The sequence below is a fragment of the Canis lupus genome, chromosome 9 (assembly GCF_011100685.1).
Source record: "Canis lupus familiaris isolate Mischka breed German Shepherd chromosome 9, alternate assembly UU_Cfam_GSD_1.0, whole genome shotgun sequence".
Classification (NCBI taxonomy): domain Eukaryota; kingdom Metazoa; phylum Chordata; class Mammalia; order Carnivora; family Canidae; genus Canis; species Canis lupus.
Window position 1 is genome coordinate 24,826,273 of NC_049230.1, and position 22,028 is coordinate 24,848,300.

The window sequence follows — 22,028 nt, forward strand, 5'->3', positions numbered from 1 at the left end:
CCCCCCAGCTCTGCAAGGCGCCGGGGGCAAATGAGGAGCGCGGGCCGGGCCAGTCTCGGGTTCTCGCTTGTAAACTTTATTGTAACTCTTCCGCCCTTTTCAGGCGCAGACAACAGAACAAAGTATAGAGGAACAACAAAATATATAATTAGCCCTCCCACCCCCCAATAAAGCAATTCACGGATACAGGATACATTCTCTTCACAGTAAACCTAAGAACACTTTTAACAATTGCCCACAGCGCGCATGCTAACTAAAGTAACCTCTTTTGAGAAACACTTAAGACGAAATTGCCAAACCAAAGGCGGTGGGGGGCGGGTGTTGGGAGGAAAAGAGAAGCAAGAGAGAAAGCCAGCGAGCTAGGGAGGGCAGCGGGGAGAGAGGGGTTGGGAGGGGGAAATGAGGACGGGGAGAGAGAGAGAGAGAGAGAGAGAGAGAGAGAGAGAGAGAGAGAGAAGGAGAGGGAGAGGGAGACAGAAAGAATTACGGTGTGAATAGGCAGTTTCATGTTGTTGGGAGAACTTAGCAGAAATCGGTACCTCGGTCATTACAAAGAAGCACGTTCAAAGGAAAAAAGACCATTGCACAAGGAGGCTTTTTACACGGGGCGGGGGCTTGGGGGGGCTCAGCCAGCCGCAGCCGCTCACCCTCGCAGGGCGAGGGAGTCCTTGCTCAAAATCCTTTTCTTGTCCCCCCTCCCCCGGCCCCCGAGAGAAGGGAAGGAGATCCACGGTAGCTCACACACAGAAGCTATTACGAGATACTACCACTAGCGGGGGACTGGCGCGGCGGGGGACGCTGCGGCGGGAGGCCGGGCTCCGGGCCCTGCTCGCGGGGCCAGAGCTCTCTCGGGCGGGGGCGGGCGGCGGCGGTGAGGTCCGGGGGGACCCACGGACCGAGGGCGGCCGCGGCCCTGGCAGTCCCAGCTGGAGCCTACTTCTTGTCGCCCTTCTGCGCGTCGCCCTCGTCCGCCGCCTCCGGGGCCCGCTCCAGCTTCTGTTTCTCCAGCTCCTCCTGCTCGCATTTGCTGCTGGGGAACTTGTCTTTGTTGTTCTCTTTTTTCCACTTCATCCTCCGGTTCTGGAACCAGATTTTGACCTGTCTCTCTGTCAGTCCCAGCGCATGCGATACCTCGATCCGCCGCTTGCGAGTCAGATAGGGATTAAATAGGAACTCCTTCTCCAGCTCCAGGGTCTGGTAGCGGCTGTAGGTCTGTCGGCCTCGCCTGCGTCCGGCGGCTGCTAGGAATGGGGGAAAGGGCGAGACAGGGGTGGGGGGGGAGGGAGGGGGGAGAGGGCAGAGACGGAGAAGGTTGGAAGATTCGTGAACCAGCCTAGGAGACCAGTATAATAAGGGCAGGGGACCTTCTACCCCTTGCAGGGGAGGGGAGGCCGCGATCAGCGGTCGGGGTGGGGGGTGGGGGGTAGGGTGGTGGTGGTGGTGAGAGGGATCAGACACCACTGAATCTAAGGGAGCCAGAAGGGGGGAGCCCCCTCCTCTGCTAACCAGCACCAGAGAGTTGGGTGGAGGTGGTTCAAATCTATTAAAAGTGCCATAAACTTTAGAAGGAAGGATGTGAAGAAGGAGGGAAATAAGAATAAAAAAAGCTGGGATGGGGACGAATGGACCCACCTTGAAAAGCCCCCAGAGCCTCTGCCCCAGAAGAAAAGTTTCTTCAGGGTAATTAAACTATAAAGCAATTGAGAAGTGCAAAAGTTGAGCGCCCCCACTCCCACCACCCTCTCTCCACTACCCCCATAAAACAGTAAAAGGGGGGGGGGAAGGATGAGAAGAAGAAAAGTAAGGCCGGGTGAGGGGTTTATGGATTCAGGAAATGTCGCTTAGCGACCCCCCTTCAAGGGAAACAAAAAGGAAAGGGAGGGAGGGAGGAAGGGAGGGAGGGAGGAAGGGAGGAAGGAAGGAAGGAAGGAAGGAAGGAAGGAAGGAAGGAAGGAAGGAAGGAAGGAAGGAAAAAAGGGAGGAAGGAAGGGAGAGAGGGAAGGAGGGAGGGAAGGAGGGAGGGAAGGAGGGAAGAAGGAGGAAAGAAATGGGAGGCGATCCGATCGGAGCAGGCATGTCTTCCAGGAGCTGGAGGAAACGCTCCCGGCCTGGCGGGCCCCCTGCCCCGCTCGGGGCCCTGCGGTCTCCCCTCTGGCCCCGGCCGGACCTGCCGCGAGCTCACCTTGCGGGCGCATCCAGGGGAAGAGCTGTGTGGGCGACGGGCTCTGCTCTGAACCCTCGGCCTCCTCGCCCAGGCCGCTGGCGGCGGCGAGCTTGCAGTCGGCGTACTGCACCAGGTCTGGATCCTGCGCACCAAACAGGCTCTGCCGCTGCAGCGGGTCGTAGCCGTAGAAGTTGCCCGGGTCCCCGTGGCACGCCACGGCGCACGGGTTCTGCTGGTAGGGAGCGGTGGACAGCGACGACGGCCCGTGGTAGAACTCCTGGATTTGCGACGGGTGCTGGAAGCTGCCGCCGCTGCTGGGACCGTATACCACGGTGGGTCGGCCGCCCAGGTCCTGGGCGAAGCCGCAGTCATAATAATTGGGGCGCAGGGACTCCCCGGTTTTGTATTTGGAGAACAGTGAGTTGACGAAATAAGAGCTCATTTTATTGAATTTTGAGGCGGCGGCGGCGGCGGCGGCTGTAGTTGGGGGCTGTTGGGGAGGGGGTGGGGAGGGGGAGAGGGAGGGAGAGAGAGAAAAAAACGCGGATTCGCCGGCTCCTAGTCACCCTCGCCAGGAAAGGAGAGGGAAAGGGAGGAGGGGGAAAAAAGAAAAGAAAGAAAAGGCGAAGAAGATCTCGAAGCCGCCACACTTTTTGTGATTTCCAGGAATAGAAAAGGACAGCGAAGCCTCCAAAAGTCTAAGCTTGCATGGCAGCCGCGGCTCGCTCGCCCTCCCCCCACCCCCCACCCCCCAAACAAAAATATACCGCCACTTAAAGAGGTCCTCGCTTTACATTTCGAAGAAGGGATGCCAGTTCATAAACAGTTTTCGGTGATTTACTTCCCTGCAAATGAGTTGTTTCATATTTTGCACTGTCTTTTCATGATCATTTGCATCCATTAGAGCCCCCGCATCCTATTGGCTTCTCCGTACTCCTCCCGGACAGAACGCAGAGCGAGGGTGCGAGCGAGAGAGAGCGAGCGAGAGAGAGAGCTAGAGCGAGCGAGCGCCAGGGAGTGAGGAGAGAGCGGAAAAAAAAAAAAAAAAAAAGGAAGGGAAGAAAAAAAAAACACCCAGGGAGAGCGAGGGGGAGAGAGGGAGAGGGGGGGTAGAGGGAGAGGGGGTGAGAGAGAGAATGAATACGGATTAAATCTGTTTAACTACCTACATTAATGAGATATCTCTCGCCTCACAACAAATCAAATACCTTCGCAGACCACCCCCAAAGACTGATGTGGGGGAGTCGCGGAAAAAAAAAAAACCACGCACACACACATACACAACGCGCCAGGCGTAGGCACGCTGTTAATTTCGCGATTTTAACGAGGCAGTTGGAGTCTTTTTAAATGTCAGGGTCGCTTCGGAAAAATGTAAAAGAACACGGTTTAATTGCGCCGAGTTTTAAAAGGTCCTATAAATGTAATTGGTATTTTAATACAAGTTATCAAATCATACAGCTTCCTCTCCTAAACATATTTTCAAACAAACGAGGTAGTCATATTTAAGGCTTTAATGATCAATTTCCTTATTATTGATAAAGGTTTAACTATCGTGTGGAGGGAATTGGCTGGGTAACCGGCCCCCCAAAAACGGCTGTAAACTCTTTAACAAACTATAAAACGCAATAAAGCCGGAGTCTGTTGTTGTTTATGCCGCAGCGCATAAAAGCTGTTAGCATTTTACGAGTTCTTTCCTCTACAGCTATAAAACTGCAGCTTCGAACGCCCCGCCGCCCGACTGCAGCGCGGTGGGGGTGACGAAGCCGAAATGAGAACGATTATGGGTTTTTTTCGGCGCAAACGGTTACTTTTCTGAGATTTTCACCTCCTTCAGCTGTGGCCAGCACCTGCCCCCACCCCCTTCTCTGGAGCCCCCAAACCACCTCCTCTCTGCCCCACCCAGGCCACTCACCAACTTTCTCTCATTAAACAAACAAGCAAGAATTTTCTTTGGAGAAGGGGACCTGCAAGACATGAGGAGGGACCAGGAGGGAGTGGGGGGGGCGGAGAAACTTTCTGGTTAATGGACAGTGGTGAGGCAGGGAGCAAAGTTCGCCCTGCAACTACCAATTCTTCGGTATTGCACAACCTTCTTGGCCTGGAGAGGTGCTGGAATGGGGAGGAGGGTCTCTAGTCAGTGCTTTGAGGGTCCCACTCTGTGTGATGGGAGAGGGGCCTGGTGCCACTAGCAGGATAATGCCCAGCTGGGCTGTCCCACTCCTGCACCCAGGCCTTGGGACCTGCTAACCAGGCTCAGTTGGCTCCCAACCTTCCAGGCCAGTCCTCTGCACCTTCCGTGGCACCCTAGGGTGAGGAGGTACCACCAAGCCCATCAGCACATCAAAGGGAGGGAAGGGCCTTGGTGGCTGCTGCCAGACCTGGAGGCCCAGGTGCTTGGTCTTGATGCTCACTGTCCCGTCCTCTTCTCTGCTCTAGGCAGAGGCTGCAGAGTTTATTATGGGGTGGGGGCACCTCTTCGCTTTCAGCGTCCTTTGAGCCATCATCACTACCAAACTGACCTTGAGGTAACAGGGATTTGGATGCAGCAAGGCCACAGAGTCCCCCATATTCTCTCCTCTCCCCTTGGGGAGCCTGTAGTTAAGCCCAGCCCTCTCTCTCCAGACCTGAGGACCTGGGGTTTGGGGCACAGGGCCGAGCTGAGTGGGTGCCACCCTCTCCTGCCTTAGCCTCCCCCAGCCTACCCGGCCTACTGAGGATGGTGGCCAGGTTTTTGAAGGCCCCAGTCTCAGGGTCCCAACCAATGGCCTCCTGAATCGGCTCACTGGCCAAGGAAAGGAAAGAAAGAAGGGAAAAGGAGAGGGGGAGAAAGAATGAATATTTTTAGTAACAAAGGTAGAGCCTTCACAAACACATTCAAGCCACCGTTTATTCACCAGAGAGTGGTTTGCTTTTGGAAGGGTGCTGGGGGAGGGGGGGGAATCCCATTTATCCCAGCCTTTGTAAAAATGAAACCATCAGCTTTTTCCAAGGGGAAGTTACCAGTAGAGCCACTTGGTCCTTCAAAAGTGAATCAGGAGAATGGGAGAGGGGCTGAAAGGGATGGAGAGAGGGGAGAAGAGGAGAGAGAAGTGGTCTTGGATTTTCAGCGCGAGGCTGAGGGGGCGGTGAGGCAGCGGAAGGGAGAGTTAAGTTGTTGCCGAAGAGAACATTTTTATCAAGTGCGGGGGATTTTATGGTCATGATTTGAGGACTCACCGGTGAGGTAGAAATTCAATGGCTTGTTCTAAATCATCCCTACACCGTGCCAGAAATTCCTGATGGAGGGAAAATGTTTCTATTATAAGAAAAAACAAGAAAGAGCTAGGAGATAATTTATAAACACCCAATGGAGCACAGATTTATTAGAGAAACTCAAGTTGAGAAACTCCGCTTGCCTCTTTGCACCAGGTCCTGGGGGAAGCAAGAGAAACCTCGTCGGGGCTAATTTTAAGGAGGGGTGTGTGTGTGTGTGTGTGTGTGTGTGTGTGTGTGTGTGTTTCTCAGGCAGGTTTGTCTGGATGGGGGACACGGATCAGGCTGGCCCGAGAGGAAATGGGAGATTTGGAATTAAAAGGGTTATGGGCAGACAGCGTGCGCGGGTCTCAGAAGGAAAATTGCCCGAGTCCAGGCCTCCAGCTGCTAATTTGCGAAAGGACCCTCACCCCCAAGGTTTGCCGGGGCGGCCTCGGCGCACGGAGCCCGAGCTCTCACCTGGAAGCCACGCAATGCGGGGAGAACCGAGCTCCTGCTTCCTGCCACCGTGCCTGCCCCCCACATCCATCCGGAAAACGCACACTTTTTTTGGTTTCCCAACTTGGGACGAGCAGAACCACCGAGAAAAATACGAGACCTCCCCGCGCCGCGCCCGTTCTGGGGGAGCCCCTGCCCCGCGCCTGGGTCACCGGCGCGATCCCAGCCCCGGACCCGTACAAAGGCTCTGAAGCCTCAGCCGGTGCTCATCAGCCCTGCCGGCTCTGGGCACCTCCGAATGCCCACAAAGCCGGGGATCTACTCCCTACCCCCCCCTCCAGTTGTACCCCCAGACCCCGGGCTGGCTCACCCGGTTCCCTCTGCTGCTGATCCCGTTTCAGGGCAGCTTCCTCTGCGTCCGACCTTCTTCTGCCGGCTTTCCCCTTTCACCTGACCTGCTCACCCGCATCCGCAGACCTTCATCTAGCCCCCCTCCCGGAAAATCTCATTTTTCAGAGCCAATTCTCCTCTTTTATTTTTTCCCATTTTCCTATTATTATTATTATCGTTCCCCGTTTTCATGCATTTGTTGCCCTGCCGACCACAGAAAATGGGTGAGAAGCACTGACACCTCCTCCTGGGGTAAATTCAGAAAATTGACCATTTGAGGGGAGAGGGGGTAATACACTCTATCTAAAATCTATAAAATGGGGGAAACGGCCACAATGAACCCTATATTTTTATTACGCGCTAATTATTCATGACTTTTGGTAGCGCTCAGTTCAGAGATTCCGGGCCCGACCAAGGTGCGATGAGCAGCCGCCAGAGTCCGCAGCCGCCGCACCGGGGATTTTCACGTGGAGCAAGGGTGCCATCTAGCGGCTGTTCTGAGAAAAGGCGCCGCCGCCGCCACCGGCTCGGCCAGTTTCTCCGGAGAGCCTGCCAACCAGGCGAGCGTCGAGAGAAACTTTCATTATTAGCAGAAAAGGGGGAGGGAGACGAGAACAGGCGACAGAAAAGGCAACGGAAATCAGGAAATGGCTCATGAAATTGTGCAGATAAGCTAAAAAGAAAAAAAGGCTGGGGTGTAGGGAAGGGAAAAAAGAACCCATAAGCTTTTTTCATCTCCTACTTACCCCCGGCCCTCCACCCTCTCAGCCTCCAACCTCAAACCCCTAATTTCTGGCGGAGACCGCCAGGCAGTGCACCGTTTATGGCCCGTAAAAGGGGGAGCCGAGCACTTTTCAAACCCAACACGATTGTTTCAAATTCTGAGAAGAAACAATTGGGCTTTTGGGGTGGGGGAGAGAAGAGGCCTGGGAGGGTGGGATGGGGCTGTAAAAGGATCAAGAGGCTGCCGCGCCCAGACGTCTGGCCCCGCCGGACCCGTGTGTGTGCATGTGTGTGTGTGTGTGTGTGTGTGTGTGTGCGTGTGCGCAAGGGGGCTTCTCGTTTATGACGCCCGGTTCTGGAGGGGGTGCGAAGAACAAAGAAAATGGCCCGAACTGCGTTCTCTGAAGCATTTGTGACAACAAAGTGTTCTTCCCTCTTTTCCTCCCTTTGCACCCTGGGCCCCCCTTCCCCGGAAACCCCGATCCCCGCGGCCCCGCGGCCCCCGGGGCGGGTGTGGATGGGGGCTCCAGAGCCCAGGGGGCCCTCCCGTGCACCCGCCGGCCCCAGAGCCCAGGCCCAGCTACGGCTCTCTCTCTCTCGGCTCCGGAAAGTTTCCCCTCACTGTTTGCTTTGCTGCTGTTTAGTTCCTTAACCTTCAGAAATTTATACGCTATAAACTTTTATAGCGGTCATATTCTTTTATTGCTGCGCACACGGCATTGAATTCCTCTCCCGGCTTCTCCGTCGCGCACTCTTCGCGGTCTCCCTCTCTTGCCTCGCTCGCTCTCTTTTATGACAGCAGATTTCCCCATCTCCGGCTTCCCAGCCTCCGCATCCTCGCCTTTGTTTGTCTTTAAAGAAGCCACCCCGGGCTCGGGACCCAGACGCCGCCGCCCGCCGGAGGCTTCCCCGGGAGGCCAGGCCCCCTACCCCGCCGCTCCCGGCCGGTTCCAGCCGCGCCTTTGCCTTTCCTCCCGGAGGAAGCCGGTGCCCGCTGGGGCTCACCCTCCGCCCCGGCCGGCTCCCCGGCTCCGGCAGCCGGGGATGCGGAGGGAGCCTAGTCTACACAAGCTCTAAAGCCAGATTCATTTTACAGCCCGAATGAACGGAACCCTCCCTCCTTGGAGGATGCGGTCCCGGCCCTGCGGGAGCCCAGAGCTTCGCCTTCTCCTGCCTCCTGCTACTCTAGGTAGCTGTCCGCGGCCGCCTTGCGTTCGCTGGAGAGGGGTAGGCCTGGCCTTTCCGCGTCCAGGCGCCTCTCGCTCGGGTCACGCTTTGTCCCCACCTCTCCCGCGACCTTGGGGCTCTGCGGGCTGCAGCGCCGCTGGGGTGGGCCTGGCAGGAGGCTCCGGGGCTGGCGGCCGGCTCCCCAGCGCCAGCCGGACAGCAGCCGAATCCCCACGCCCGGCTGAGACAGGCCAGGCCTCGGGGAACAGCGGTCCTCAAAAGAGGCCCTGGCGGGACGCCACAATCTGATAGGGATGGAAAGGTGCTTCTGGAAACCCAAGTGAGTTCTGGGGTCTGAGTGGGAAGTGGATTCTCTCTCTCTCTCTCTTTCTCTCCTGAGACATTTCTGTTCCACTCCCAAACTCCCTGTCCCTTCCTATCTATGGGACCCCCCCTGCTCAGGCCTCTCCCGCTTCCAGACTCCACAGGCCTTACACCAAGGCTGCACCCTGTAGCTCACATCGGTGCCTCAAACTCCAACTGAGGGCCAGAACCCTAAGAGATTCACTCCTCTGGAGTGGAAAGAAGGACAGCCTGGCCTTCCTAAAGCCTCTATCCCCAGCCAGTAGCCCTGCTGCAGGGATAGCTGAAGGAAGTGAGTGCCTTCCCCACTTGCATGCTATTTTTAAGTGGACCAAACCAAGGTGATGCTCTCAGCCACCTGAAGAGAGGAACGGCTTTCAGGAGTAGCAGGGCAGGCCTTGCCCTCCCTCTGGCCCTGGAGTGGGTAGTGAGGTCTCCAGTGCCACTTTAGAGGAAGATTTCATTGCTCCCTGCAGACCCAGACCCCTCTCCAAATCACCAATCTTTCCTTTCATCCCCCTCCAGTCTCCCAGCTCTCCTGTTGGAAGGCTCTTGCTCAGTTTAAGCAGAGGTCTTGGGACCTTGGGTCCAGACCAGTTCTCAGCTCCACCAGGGAGCCTGCTCTGCTAGGTCTAAGGAGACACCTCTTGGGCACAGGAGTCTCTCCCCCCCCCTTTTCTCCCCCAAGCTGTCCTCTTGGAACTAGGACCTCCACCTCTGGCCAGGTGAGGAGGGCCAACACAGAATGAGACACGGAGAGATTTATTTCTAGAGTGATATATATTTTTTTGTTCTTTTTTCTTTTTTTTTCTTCCAAAACAAACAACCAGAGCTCTAGGCCCCTCGCCCTCCCCATTCCCACCCACAACCCTCCCGATATAAGCGACAACTGAAAACACGCGAGACGATCACCCCCAAAGAAATCACAAAACACAGCACAATTTCACGACAGCCACCGACAAGGCAAAAAAAAAAAAACCCAAACAAACAAAGTTCTACTGGAATGTTCCCTTGCAGGGTCGGGAGAAGCGGGAGCAAGAAGAGTTCATGAAATTGAAGGGGGCTGGACAGATGGGGGAGCAGGGAAGAGGGGAAGCAGAGAGGAAGCTTCGGCCTGCTGCCTAGGTGCGGTTTCGCCTCTTTTCCTTTGCACGCGGGACCGCGTTGCGCAGAATCGCGCGCAGCAGCCGAGGAGACGGCCGTCCAGGCCCGAGTCGCGGGAGGCAAGGCCGGCGGGCGCCGGGGCAGGGCTCGTCGCGTGCTGGGGCGGGCAGCCGCCGGCCCGGGCTCCTCCGCTTGGGCCAGTGGTGGGCAGGATGGGGAGGGACGCGCCGGGCTCCCCGCGCCGGAGCCTTTGCTCCTCCCTGTCCTCCACCAGTTATCCCGGAAGGGAGCTTCGGGGATCTTCCGGGATCGATTCACAATAAATTCTCAATAGGACTCTCCTGACCTGGCTTTCCTGTCTCTCTCCTACGGTTGCGCTAGTGGAGGATGGAGAGGGGGTGGAGGTGGGGGGGCTTCTCCAAGGGGTGGCTTGACTCGCTGGTGCAAGGTGGATTCGGCCGAAACAGAGTTGATTTCGGAGCTGGGGAGGGTGCGGAAGAACGCAGGGCCGGGGCAGAGCAAGAGAAGCTACAGTCTCTGTCAAGCGGGGCACAGATGAACGGACAGACAACATTGTCAAGGCTTACGACCCACGATGTGACCTCCTTTTGTTGGAAGGAGAGGGGAAAAAACATGCAGAATTAAACATTTCCTGCAACAAAATGTGTGTGTGTGGAACACCTTCACAAGTCCGGGGATGCCTTCATAAGACCACTGCTGCTTTTCCTTGCCCCTTCTAGCCCACCAGCCGGGGGCCCGTTTACTCCCATTTGCCCTTGGGTCCAGATGGGATAGAACTGGGGATTCCATAGAGACGGTATGGTGATGCTGAGCCCTTTGGGCCTCAGAGAGCCTCATTCAGGAGTGTGTCTCTAGACATCTTCTTGATGTATATTTGTATCAAGGGTAAAACCTGGGCTTGCTGGTGGCCTGAGGGCTGTTCTACCAGATTTGGGGTGCGATGGTCTGCATTTGGGGTGTCACTTCATTTGAGTGTTGGCTGCGAGCTTTCCCTGTTATTACAGGCTTTATGTATGTGGACTTCTGTGGGGCTGTATGCAGTTGGAGTGTCTCTGGGTGACTCTGGGATAGGTGTGAGTAAGGGGTGAAGATAGGTAGGCTGGAAGTGAAGGGCTGGGGGCTTCCCAGAAAAATTAAGGAGATTGCTAGGGGCTCGACTAGGGTCTCTCTTTCCTTGTGGCCCATTACCTTGTTAGAAACCAACTACATGTCTATCTTCTAAATCAACAAAACTTCCTTCTGAGGCTCAGGGAGAAGAGAAGGACAGGTAAGGGCAAAGGAAAAGAGATGCTCTAGATGCAGAAAAGGACTTTGAAGAGAAAGACTCCCTTCCCCATTCACTTGAATACATCCCAGACAGCACTGGCCCTGCAGCCATCACTTATAAATAAGCGTGAGATGGGGAAGGGGTGGGGAGGGCTGGGGAAGGGGGGGGGTGTCTTCACTCTTTGCCCTGTTCCTTATTCATTTTCTTCATTTTCATCCGCCGGTTCTGAAACCAGATTTTGACTTGTCTCTCACTCAGATTGAGGAGTCTGGCCACTTCGTGCCTACGGTCCCTGGTGAGGTACATATTGAACAGAAACTCCTTCTCTAGCTCCAGCGTCTGGTATTTGGTGTAGGGACAGCGCTTTTTCCGGGAAGAGCGAGCGTGCAGCCAGTTGGCAGAGGGGTTGGCTGAAAGAGAAGCAGCGATAGAATCAAAGAAAGGAAGGGGGATGAAAGGCCCCCATGTTCTCCTTCAGAAGAGGACTTACCCCTGGCCTTCACTCCCCCATCTTGCATTGCAGAGAGGGAACCTGGGCCTTTGCATTCCCAGAAAGGGTCCCAGAGATGGGCCAGGAGTTGCTATTGACACCTCCAGGTGAGAGTTACTTGGACAGAGTGGAGCTAAACATGTACCAGGCTTCTCAGCATTTCCAAAGCTTTGCCCACCTCAAGATCTCTTTCTCTGCTTGGGTCCCCACTGGTTAGGACTCAGGTCAAAGTCCTGCATGGCTAAAACGCCCCCCACCCAGCCACCCCCCCAGCACCACCAGACTAACCAGAGGTAGCTGACCTGAAGGGACCTGGCCCTAGTTCTGGGAGGTAAGAGAAAGGTTGGGCTGGGGGAGAGCTGCTTCTGTTCAGCCAGAGCCACAGCCAAGAGACCTGGCTCTCCAGTCCAGTCAGAGTGCATCCTGCCTTAATCACAAGCTTGCATTTCCTGGCCACATGGCATCAGGCATGTGTGTCTGTAGATATCTTGTCCATACACACACACACACGCACACACACACCTCGCAAACATGGATCTGCACTTAGAGACGCAAACATCCAGCACACTCCAATTCACATGCAACCCAATTGCAACCATTTATCAACTCCAGCCTGTGGACAAGGGAGCGCCGGGGGCTCACAGATAACTTATGGTTGCAATAGTCTCTCCTTTTCCGCTCCCTGCTCAGCTCGCATTTTGGTTAAAGCAAGTTCAGGGAAATTGGGAGGCAAGATTGCTCCAGTCCCAAGGTGGGGAGCCATGGATGATGAGGGGGTAACAGAAAGCCCTTCACAGCACACCTAACTCCAACTGTCTCCATGTGGTGAGAAGGAGCAGAGAAAGGGATAATTGAGTGGAAGGGAGGGTAAGGGGAAACAAAATATATACAGACTTGTCTCCTTTTCACCGGCTTTCTCCCTGACCTCCCCCCCCCAACTCAGAAAAGTTGCCAAATAAAGCAGAGCCAATTAAAAATAACAGCCACCCTTTGCTAGATTCTTCTCCCCAAATGAAAAGCACTGAATATATTTTTTTAAAAATACTCTGGTTCCTCCTACACTAAGTACCGTGTCTTACCAATTTGCAGTGCTATTTCCTTAATGTGATTGCCTGGGATGGGACCCGCAGCCGCATTAAATATGAAAGAGGAAAAAAACTGTTAATAATTGATCCTAGCCAAACCACTGCCTTGCAGTAATGGGCTTTCCAGGCAGAGTTTGGAGGTTTGGGATGGGGGTCTGGTTGGGTGTGAGTCGGGAGGTTTGGGGAAGAGCCCGTGTTACCCAAACGCTAGTTGTCCTTATTAATCCGGGCAGGCTGGAGGTGGTAGGGCCCTGCCAGGGGCCTCAGGGGCGTGGGGCAGCTCTCTATCCTCCAGCAGACAAGGGTGCCCCAAAGGGCCTGTGGGCCACTCTGTTGATGGGAAATCTGGCAGGGCAAGCAGAAACTTAAAAAAAAAAAAAAATCTGACCCTCACTCCCCCAAAAGAGTAAGAAGTGAGGACTTGTTCCGGCCAGCGTGGGGGTAATTGTTTGGAGTTAAGAGCCCCCAACCAATTTGCTTTTCTCAACCTTAGAAATGAAAAGCAGGAGACTCCCCCCACCCTACATCCAGCCAGCAGCACCTCCTGGAAATTAGCCAGACTGGGGTTCCTGGCGGAGGTACTTTTGGAGGAGTGGGAGATGAGGGGTAACTACCATCGGATAGTAAAGTTCTCCGCCTTTCCGCAAGCCTCCTTCCCCCCACCCTTCCTCTCCCCAGGGTCCCTTCGGGATCTCTCCTTCTCCACTCTGGCTGTCAGCCCCGAAGTTCAGAAGCGATTCCCGCACTCCCGGAGAGGCGGACAGCTCCGACTGGGGCCAGGGAGCCCCGCGGAGCGCAGCGGGGGCTGCAGAAAAGGAAGCTGCAACCTAGGCGAGGATGCCAAGGAGGGGAGGGGGCGGCCGGAGGGATGGCTCCCGGGGAGGGGCCGGCGCATCCGGGGAGGGGGCTCAGTCGCCGGGTTCTGGGCTTCCCCGCCCCTCCCGGCGCCGGCTGCGGACCCCGAGCGGCTACTGCGTGAGATCTGCTAGGAACAATCCTCCGCCAAGCTGTTGCATCGCAAATAAAATCCTAATGAGCCCCCTCCCACTTCCCCTTGGCCGGCTTTTACGGTCTGCGCGTGGCGCGGGGAGCTCTGCCAGCAGCGCGGCCCCGGGCAGCCCCGTGCGCTCCAGCCCTCGCCCGCGCGGGCTCTCGGCCTCGCCGGCTGCGTCCCGGGCCCCGGCCCCGCCAGCCCCTCTCCCGGCCGGCCGTCGTCAGCCTCCTCCCGGGCTCTGAGCCCCGAGCGCCGAGCGCCGAGCCCCGGGGGAGTGGGGGAAGGGAGGCCGAGAGACCAGCGAGGTGGTGCCTGCGCCCCAGTCCCCTCCAGGACGCACAGGAGTGGGGGCGGCGCTTCTCCCGCGGCCTCAGTCTCCCCTTCGGGGGCACCCAGCTTGCTGGCTTCCTTCCTTCCTTCCTCCCTCCCTCTCCTCTCCTCCCCCGCTCGCTCTCCGGCCACCGCCGCGGTCTCCCTTCACATTGTCCGCAGTTTATTGCCTCTCCCCTCCCCTCCCCCTCGCCTGGCCTTCGGCCTGGTATTTCCTCACTTTTTATAACTTACTTTGATCCGGCCTCTCTTTGTCCTCGCTTCCTTCGCAAATTTTATTGTCCCCGTAGCCGGGTCTTTGATTAGACAGGACGGCCTCCCTGCCCGCCGAAGTTTCCAAACTGTACTCGGGCGTGCCCTGTTTGAGCAGCTACCCAGGCGCGCCCAGCAGCGGCTCCGCCTTCACCGCCGCCTGGCCCTGCCCCGGAGCAGCTTCGCCGCGCGGCGCCGGCTCCAGCCAGGTGCGGAGGTACCTGCTCTCGGCCGGCGGGACGCCCTGGGGCTGCAGGTAGGGGTGGTAGACGGACGGCAGGCTCCCGGACGCGTGCGGGCTCAGCGGCGCCCAGGAGGCGCCGAACACCGGCGCTTTGGGCTGGAAGCTGCACGAGGGGAACTCCAGGTGCTCCGCGTGGCCCGGCTGCCGGGGGCTCGCGTACTGGCCGGAAGGAAACTTGGCTGGAGGAGCGTCCTCACTCTCGTGACTTATGATCGAGTCGACATAATAGCTGCTAAGCGTCCCAGAAATGGACATTCTCAGACATTATCCGGGCGCTCGCAGGGGGAAGGGAAGCGCTCGCGCGGCGGCGCCCAAGCAGGGAGAGGTGGCACCCAGACCGGTGTGAGGGCTTTCGGACGCGACCCCCCCGGCCCCCCACCCTCCCACCCCCACCCCCTGCTCAACTTCTCAGCCAACAAAGTACAGTGGAGCAGCCCGGCTCAGCGCTCCTTGCAAAATGATTGGTCAAAGTTTTTCCGACTGCCTGATAAAGCGTCAGCTCCAACATAAATCAATCGGGCGAGGGGGCTGCGCTCTCGCTGTCATCCGTCCGCACCGCATTCCATATCGAGGATGGATTGTTTTATGCTGATGCAATGTGCTATCACGTCAGGGCTCCGGCGGCCACGTAACCTCAGCCCGAGCTGCCGGCCGCCCGCCACCCCCCCTCTTTTTGCAGGAAGGGGGGTTGTTCTCGACATGGGGCGGCGGGGGCGGAGGAGAGGCGGAGGGAAAGCAGCGGGCTGCCTCGGGAGGGATGCAGGCTGTGGAACCCTCTCCCCAGGCGGGTCCGGGAGGAAGAGAGGGAGAGCTGGGGGGGGGGGGGCGGGGGGAGATCCAGACCAGGGCGCAGACCGAGAGGTCCACAGCATAATTAAGGAGGAGGTGGTCCTGTCCCCCCACCCAACGCACTGCCACTCCACCCCGCAGGCCTCGTTTCCTCTCCTCCGTCCCCTTGACACAAGATGTTTATTAAACAGCAGTGCAGCGGCAATCCACCGGAGATGAAGTAAAAGAGATGGGAGAGAAGTTGAGGGGGAGGTTTATAGGGCGTTATCAGCTTTGGAGGGCTCTCTGTGACTATGTTGGGAGGTTTACAGGCCTGGGAGCTTCTACTGACCCCTCCGTAGCTGAGAGAGAAGAGAGGGGAATAAAAGGGGGTGAGTGTCCAACGATCCTAAAATTTAGCTGTCCTAAAATTAGAACCTACATGAGGTTAAAGGTATTCATTAGGCTCTGGAAAGTTGAGCCTCTGAAAGAGTTTAATACAACTAGCCAAAGCTCCTTTAAATTCCCAGGGCCTCTCTCTGGCCCTGGTCAGAGGGAAGTATGGGGTGTGTGTGTGGGGGGGGGGGGCAGTTAGGGCATATCCATTATTCCTATCCTTCCCAGCTAATGCCCAGGCCCTTAAAATTGCCTGTTGGGGGGAAGTTGAATGTGAGAAAGGGTTAAGGGAACTTCCCTAAGGTGTCAGCAGAGCAGAAGCATGGGAGGGGTCCCAGGGATATCTCCCCTTACACCCAGTGAAGAAGGGGACCAGTGAGTTTTCACCTCTTCTGGATGGTTCCTCTCGGCGGGCATTGCGGTCCTGATAGATTTCCAAATATGCGTATTGGGTACCAGGGTAGATAGAGAGCCTGCGGGTCAGTCTCTCCACCACCGCTCGCCTTCTCTCCTGTGAACTCTCTGGCTGGAGCTTTCAGATAGCCCGTTTTATTGGTATCTACTCTGCGGCTCTGCGCTGGGACTCCCCTGGGGCCCCGGCTGGCTTCCTGGCTCATCTCCCAGCCGCTGCTCCTCCAGCTTGTGCCCTGGGTACAGTGGCTTCTTGTGGTGCAGGCGCACAGGGAGGCGCAGCCCCTGGCCAGCCCCGATTCTCCCCCGGTTGGGTTTAGGAGCAGGCTGGGGCGGGTTTTCTTAGCATCGCCGGGCCCTGGGCCCTTAACCGATAGGCTGTCCCCAGCCCTGTCCTTTCAACAAAAGCGGGGCCATTCTAATGTGAGGTTTTATCTTTTTGGCCACATACCCCTCTGCCGTGCAGAAGGCTGTGGATCACCTCCGCGAGCGCACACACACAGACACACTCCCGCCCGCTTTTCTTTTCCAAATGAAGCCATCTCGTGTCATTACGTGTGAAATACGAGGGTGAAGCGCCATATTTCTTCACATTATGGCGATTTCAAAATGATTTTTTAAAGATCAATGCCGGCGCCCAGCCGGCCCCCTCCTTTCCCACCCCAGCTCTCCGAGGGCGACAGCCCAGCAGATCCGGAACCAAACAGCATGAAGCTCTGCTTTTTCCATGGGACCCAAGTGGGAAAACAAAAATCAGATGCAAATTCTTCTAAGTAGCGGCTGGACGCTTGGAAAAGTCAAGGGAGCTCTCCGGACTCAACAGCGAGAAAGCTGCGCGCAGAGTGAATGAATCACAGTTAAGGCAAAGCACCTGTTCTCGATTTGCCAGACGTATGGAGTCTGCTGTTGGCTTTACCTGTAATAAATACATTCTTCAAAGAAAAAAAAAAAAAAACCTCTCTCCTGCCATAAATAATGGTGTTATGAAGCATGGCGGACTGAGTATATGACTTTCTCTAGTATATAAATTAGGGCCCAAAAGGCCATGTGGACTGTGGGCAGGGCCTTTTTTTTATTTATAGAAAAGTCACAGCGCTGGGCTGTTCTTAAGACCCAAGCTGTGCAGGCGCTGGGCTCTGACTAGCCCTTCTGCTTCCCATTCCCCGCCCAGACGTTGCTGCTGCCTCTCTCTGCAATACGAGAGAGAAGTCGAGAGGGGCCCTTAGTTTAGGGAAGAAGTTAGGGGAAGAATACCTGGCCTCATGACTTGTGCCCTACAAGGGTAGAGAGTCCCAGCAGATAAGGTCTAAGGTTGTGAGCTACTGTCTGTATGGGGACTTGCTCCTCAGCCCTGGTGGCTCCTAGGTGCTGGGTAAGGAGGAGACCCAGGCCTCTTTTCTGAGACCAGAGCTTAGCCTTTGCTCCTAAAACTGGAGGGTGGGGACAGTTTCAAAATGACAGGTTTTGAGGTCTCAGCCCACTCAGGAGAGGCAACCCTGGAGGGAAGAGAATGAACATGCGTGCCCAAGCCCTGGACTCTGTACCCTGCACCCTAGCTCTCCTCCCTCCAGGTGGGGATGAGGATACATCAAGCAATGGTCCCACCCCAGCCAGGCTTTCTAGAAAACACTGCAGTCCCAAATTGGAGCTCAACTCCAGCTCAGGGGAAGGGTTAAAGGGTCAGCTGGGAAGAAGCCCCTTGTTTGGGTGCTCTGAGTCTGTGGACACCCTCAAAACCTTGTTTGCTCTCCCAAACAATGGTACCCACTGTGAAGGAAGGAGGCAAACAGGATTGCCGCCCTGGAGTCCAGCTTCTAAAGATGCTTAATAGAGAGGTTGCTTGAGTGTGGGGTGGGGGGGGGTGTCACTTTGTCCTGAGAGCAAACTGCTCCCCACCCCACCCCTAATCCTAAAGAGAAAGAAGGAAAACCTTGCCTTCCCTCGCAGGCTCCAGCCATTCCCAGCACCGGAGCCGCGCCTGAACACAGCTAAGGCCAGTAACTGGTGGCTCGGAGAAGGGCAGGCAGGGGAAAGCTGCAACCTTTGGCCACACTGGGGCCCAGAGCAGCCAGGAGCGAGGCCGAAGTGGGGAGAACAGAGGCCGACCCTGGCCAGGACCAGCCCAGCCGGTGAGTGCCTGTGCTTTAGGGGCAGCTTTTGGAGAGATTCTTGTCAATGAGAAGAGAGAGAAAATCTAAACAGAGGGAAGGAAAAGAAAGAGAAGGAAAAACAAAAGGAAAAACAATAAATGGGAAAGGGGGAAAAGTTTGTTTTTAATAGATAAGCTAAACTGAAATTTATGCATGCTGTATTTGAATTTATGTGTGTATCCTGTAGGTATATTTCAAATTGATATTTATTTATGGGGACCCAGAGTGGCTGTGCTCTATGCAGTGTATAGACTATGTAATAAATAAATATGCCCAACTTATAATACTGGATGTGCTTGGGCGTTCACATAGAAGATCCGATGATGCGTATGTGGATGCGTGTAAAACCCCTGTGAATGATGTGGGTTTGCAATTCTGTTCATATAAGAAGATCTATCACCCAGAAGCTTGTGCATACATTTTTATAACCATCACACACTTATGGAAAAGGCAAAAACTTGAGTATTTGTGTACTTGAATTTTGGCTATAAAACAGTAGCTGATTAGAAAGCTTTGCTTGAAAATCTCCTGTTGACTTGATATTCAAGCAAAATATATACCGCATCCTCCAACAAATGCATGTGACTTACATCTGAATTCTTTTACAACTTTCTCCTGAAATATTTCTCTGGAAGGTGAAGGAAATGCCTTGAATTGGCCCAGGAGAGGTCATGAAATTTTGTGACTTTTTTGTCTGACTATGACACCCTTTACTGCATATCTCATCCCAAACTGCAGGGACAGCGTGCGTTGTGTGATCCTTGTTTCATGGTAGTGATGGGCATAAGAATGAAGGGCACCCTTGCTTGTGCACAAGTGTGTCCCTCACAAGTGTGAATCTGGCCAGTGGGCAAAGATGAGTTGAATGTGAAAGCCCTCAGGTAACTGTGGGGGTCATACCAAAGCATTGCGGTCTCCAACGAAATCAGAAAGGTCCCCAAGTCTATGTCCCCAGCCAGCCAGAGATATTTCTTCTGACCCAGAACCAGAATCCAGACCCACTCTGGGAAAGATAGAGGTGTGGGGATCTTGCTTCAGGGGGAGCGAAGAAATCAAGGTCCCCATAACCTTCAGTTTTCATCCAAAACTGCCTCTAAAATGGATCACATCGAATCTACACACATGGGTTCAAACCCCAGTGCTTCTAAACCCTCCAAGTGGGGATTTTAATTGGAAAGTAACGAAATCTTCTGCAAAATCTCCCTCCCAGGATGTCAGAGGTGAAAGGCAGAACGGAGAGGTCAGCGGCCCAAGCAGACCTCGGGAATCTTCTTACCAACTCTCAGCCATCAGGGATTTGGAAGGCCGTGGGGGTGGCTGGCTCTTTGGGAGGGGGCATCCAGGAGGCCAAACGGGGTGGGCGGCAGGCGGGGCGGAAAGGAGCTGAGCAGGTAGGAGGTTATTACGGAATTGCTTCCATAAAACCTGTGGCTGTTGTAAAACTCTCTTCTTTCCAAAGACTTTATTTCCTCTTTTCTCTCTAACATCCCCCCTTTTTTCTTTTTACAGCACAGTTCCTGGGAGGGGGTGGCCAAGAGACGCCAGGGATGGAAGACAGTCAGGCTCCAGGCTCCGAGTGGTTGGGCAGGTTTGTGAGAGGCCCAGAGAGAAGAAAGGTAAGGCAGTAAGACACTCCAGGCCACCTCCACCCAGGCTGGAGGACAAGAAAATGTCAAGGAACAGCATTGTTGGCCTTTGCTCACCAGGATGGTGGATTGAAGGCTGCATTTCTTCCAGGGCTGGGGGTGGGTCTCCTAAGGGCCCTTCCACTCCTAGCAGATGCCCCTTGTTCAAAGACCACCACCACCCCCACCCTCACCCTCCATGTCAGCTTGGCGCCTGAGCCCCATCCGGTTGGCCTCTTTCCCGGCCCCTTTGCACACTTCCTCTGCCTCAAGCAGGGGGGAAAGTTTGGGAACAAAAGTTAGCTTATGCTTTGGACCGGCCCCCTCCTTCCGCCAGCATTTCTAGTTATTCCTTTCCTGGGCAGAGAGCCAGCAGCCTGAAATGGGTTGGGGTCAAAGAGGGTATCACAGCTTTGCCCCTGCCCCACCCCCCTACTCGGCCTCCTGGCAGTCCATAAGTCTAGAACGAATTGCTTAACAGCCTGGGCTCCCCTTTAGCCAGCAAGTCAGGCCCCTGTCCCAGTGGATGAGGTTAACCTGCAGCCCAGCCCAGGAGTCTATGGGGAAGCCTTGGCCACTTTGTGGGGAAGGAGCTGAGGGCTTGGGAAAGGTAGGACGTTTTTCTGCCTCACCTCTGCCCCACTAGGGGGCTCTAGGAAGGCCCCTGTAGGCCCCCAGGCTGAGGCTACTTTGGATCCTGTTATTTCCCTTTCAGAATAGGACATACTGAGCCCTCTTCAAGGACCTGAAGCTTCCTGTTGAAGTGGAGTCCTGTTCCCCCTCCAAGGGTTACAAGGACCTCAAGGACTCCCCTGTGTATCTCTTGAAATCAAGCATTTGCCAAGTTGGAGAGACCTACTTGGGAAAACCTAAATGTAGGCAGGAGCCCAAGATCCCAAGGCAGAAAGCCTGAAACCCTAACCAGAGCTGTTGGCTCTATGCAACAGCCCAGCAAGGTGCCTCTGGAGAGTGGAACGCTCCACTTTCCCCCTTTCCCTCCCAACACACACTTAAAAAAAAAAAAAAAATACAGAAGCAGAAAGACACCATAGGACTTCCCAGATCTCTTTTCCAGGGGAACATCCTCGCTGCTTCTGGGTGAGGGACCTCAAACCTCTTCACCATTTTGCATGGGTGATGTACTAGACCTGCCTCTGCTTCCCTACCCAGCTCCCCACTCCTCCAGCTAAGCGAGGAGCAGTAACTGCCGTGAGTCGGGTGGTTTAATGTTGTTGTGTTCAGAAATCCAGGCCCAACAACATGAAACTACCTAATTCACTCAGCAGTTCCAGTTCACGCTCCAGGTCAAGGGCTCACTGAGGGCAGGCCCCTGCAGCCATTTTGTGGGCCAAATCGGCTGGCCAGCTAACTTCATTTTCCTCCACAACTTTCCCAACAGAACCCAGTTGCTAGTAAACAACATGTCCAAAGAACTGGAGGCAGGCCTCTGGAGCCAGTCCTGGCAGCTCAGATTCCAGTGACTTTTGCTCTCTTCCAGGAGCCCTCGTGGATGGGGACCCCAGGCCTGGGCAGGGTCTCACGGATACACCTGCCTGGTCACCGCCTCTCCACCACCGTCTCTGCAGCTGGAGGTCTCCCCGGATAAGATTGCTCACCTTCAGATGGTTATCAAGGTGTGTCTACACTCCCCATCGGGCTAGTGCCTCTATTCTGGGGTCATTCAGGGTAGCTCTGAGAGCCCTGAGCCAAACCCCTGATTTGATACTTGAGTATAGACAGGAGAGTGGAGGTGAGTGCTGAGAACGTGACTGCTGGAGACACAGACAGAAAAGCAGAGTGTGAGAAAGTACCAGAAAGACTAGGGAGCAAACAGAAGAACACGGCAGGCAAGAACAGCGGGTTGACCTAAACAGTCGCTGTGTAGTTGCCCTGCCAGAAACGTCCTGGGGTGGGGTGGGGGCACTGGCTCCGCAGGGGCTGAGCCGTCCCAGATAGGACCATCCATTCCGAATTCGCAAACGAAGCCGAGAGGCTGAGGACTCAGATGGGGACAGAGAACAAGTTTGCATCCTCCTTCCTGACCTTCAGCCTGGGCCCTTCGCTCCCCGCCCCCACCGACGGATGCCCCTCCTGCCCCCTGCAGACCCCCGCGCCGTCGCAGGTGCCCACGCACACAGCCCGCAGCGGGCGGGGGGCCCCGCGGGCCGGGGCGGCGGACTCACCTGCGCGGCGGCAGCGGCGCGGGGCGGGAGCGGCCGTCGGAAGGTGCGGCAGGTGCGGGCGGTGCGGAGCCAGCGGCCTGTCGCCATCCGGCCCGGCTCCCTCCCGCCCTGGCCCCGGAGGCGAGGGTCCGAGCGGCCACGTGTCCGGCGGGGGAGTCCGAGGGAGCGAGGGAGTCTGCGGGCCGCCCGCTCCCCCTCCCGGGTATAAATC

The 22,028-nt window shown here is 55.8% G+C and overlaps 2 protein-coding genes, 1 long non-coding RNA gene and 1 other non-coding gene across 8 annotated transcripts; 1 reads left to right on the forward strand and 3 right to left on the reverse strand.

Moving 5' to 3' along the window:
- Positions 1-55: 55 nt before the first annotated feature.
- HOXB8 (homeobox B8) lies at positions 56-14,168 on the reverse strand. 5 transcript variants are annotated; one of them, XM_038547588.1, is made up of 4 exons: positions 14,023-14,168; positions 2,959-3,158; positions 2,183-2,654; positions 56-1,241 (listed from the first exon to the last, which is right to left on the reverse strand). In XM_038547588.1, exons 3-4 carry the CDS (start codon positions 2,604-2,606, stop codon positions 934-936), a joined length of 732 nt encoding a protein of 243 aa, XP_038403516.1. In that variant the 5' UTR covers positions 2,607-2,654; positions 2,959-3,158; positions 14,023-14,168; the 3' UTR covers positions 56-933. The 5 variants fall into 5 exon arrangements, with proteins under 5 accessions (XP_038403516.1, XP_038403515.1, XP_038403517.1 ...); XM_038547587.1 differs by having other exon boundaries at positions 2,932-3,158; XM_038547589.1 differs by having other exon boundaries at positions 56-1,238; positions 2,183-3,158.
- On the reverse strand, positions 9,969-14,557 carry HOXB9 (homeobox B9). The gene is given in 2 exon segments (XM_038547584.1): positions 9,969-11,299; positions 14,023-14,557. Coding segments are annotated over 2 exon segments (753 nt in total). The 5' UTR covers positions 14,540-14,557; the 3' UTR covers positions 9,969-11,063.
- Positions 14,558-16,881: 2,324 nt separating this feature from the next.
- Positions 16,882-21,765, forward strand: LOC119873284. Its single transcript, XR_005364462.1, has 3 exons — positions 16,882-17,988; positions 19,519-19,625; positions 21,133-21,765. It is a non-coding gene; the product is annotated as an uncharacterized LOC119873284 (long non-coding RNA).
- On the reverse strand, positions 20,831-20,921 carry MIR196A-1 (microRNA mir-196a-1). Its single transcript, NR_049453.1, has one exon. It is a non-coding gene; the product is annotated as a microRNA mir-196a-1 (primary transcript).
- Positions 21,766-22,028: the final 263 nt, after the last annotated feature.

Coding starts and splice junctions, on each gene's coding strand:
- HOXB8 (XM_038547588.1), bottom strand. CDS start 2,606: ATGAGCTCTTATTTCGTCAACTCACTGTTCTCCAAATACAAAACCGGG. Junction 1,242..2,182: donor CCCCTGGATGCGCCCGCAAG/GTGAGCTCGCGG, acceptor CCCCATTCCTAG/CAGCCGCCGGACGCAGGCGA.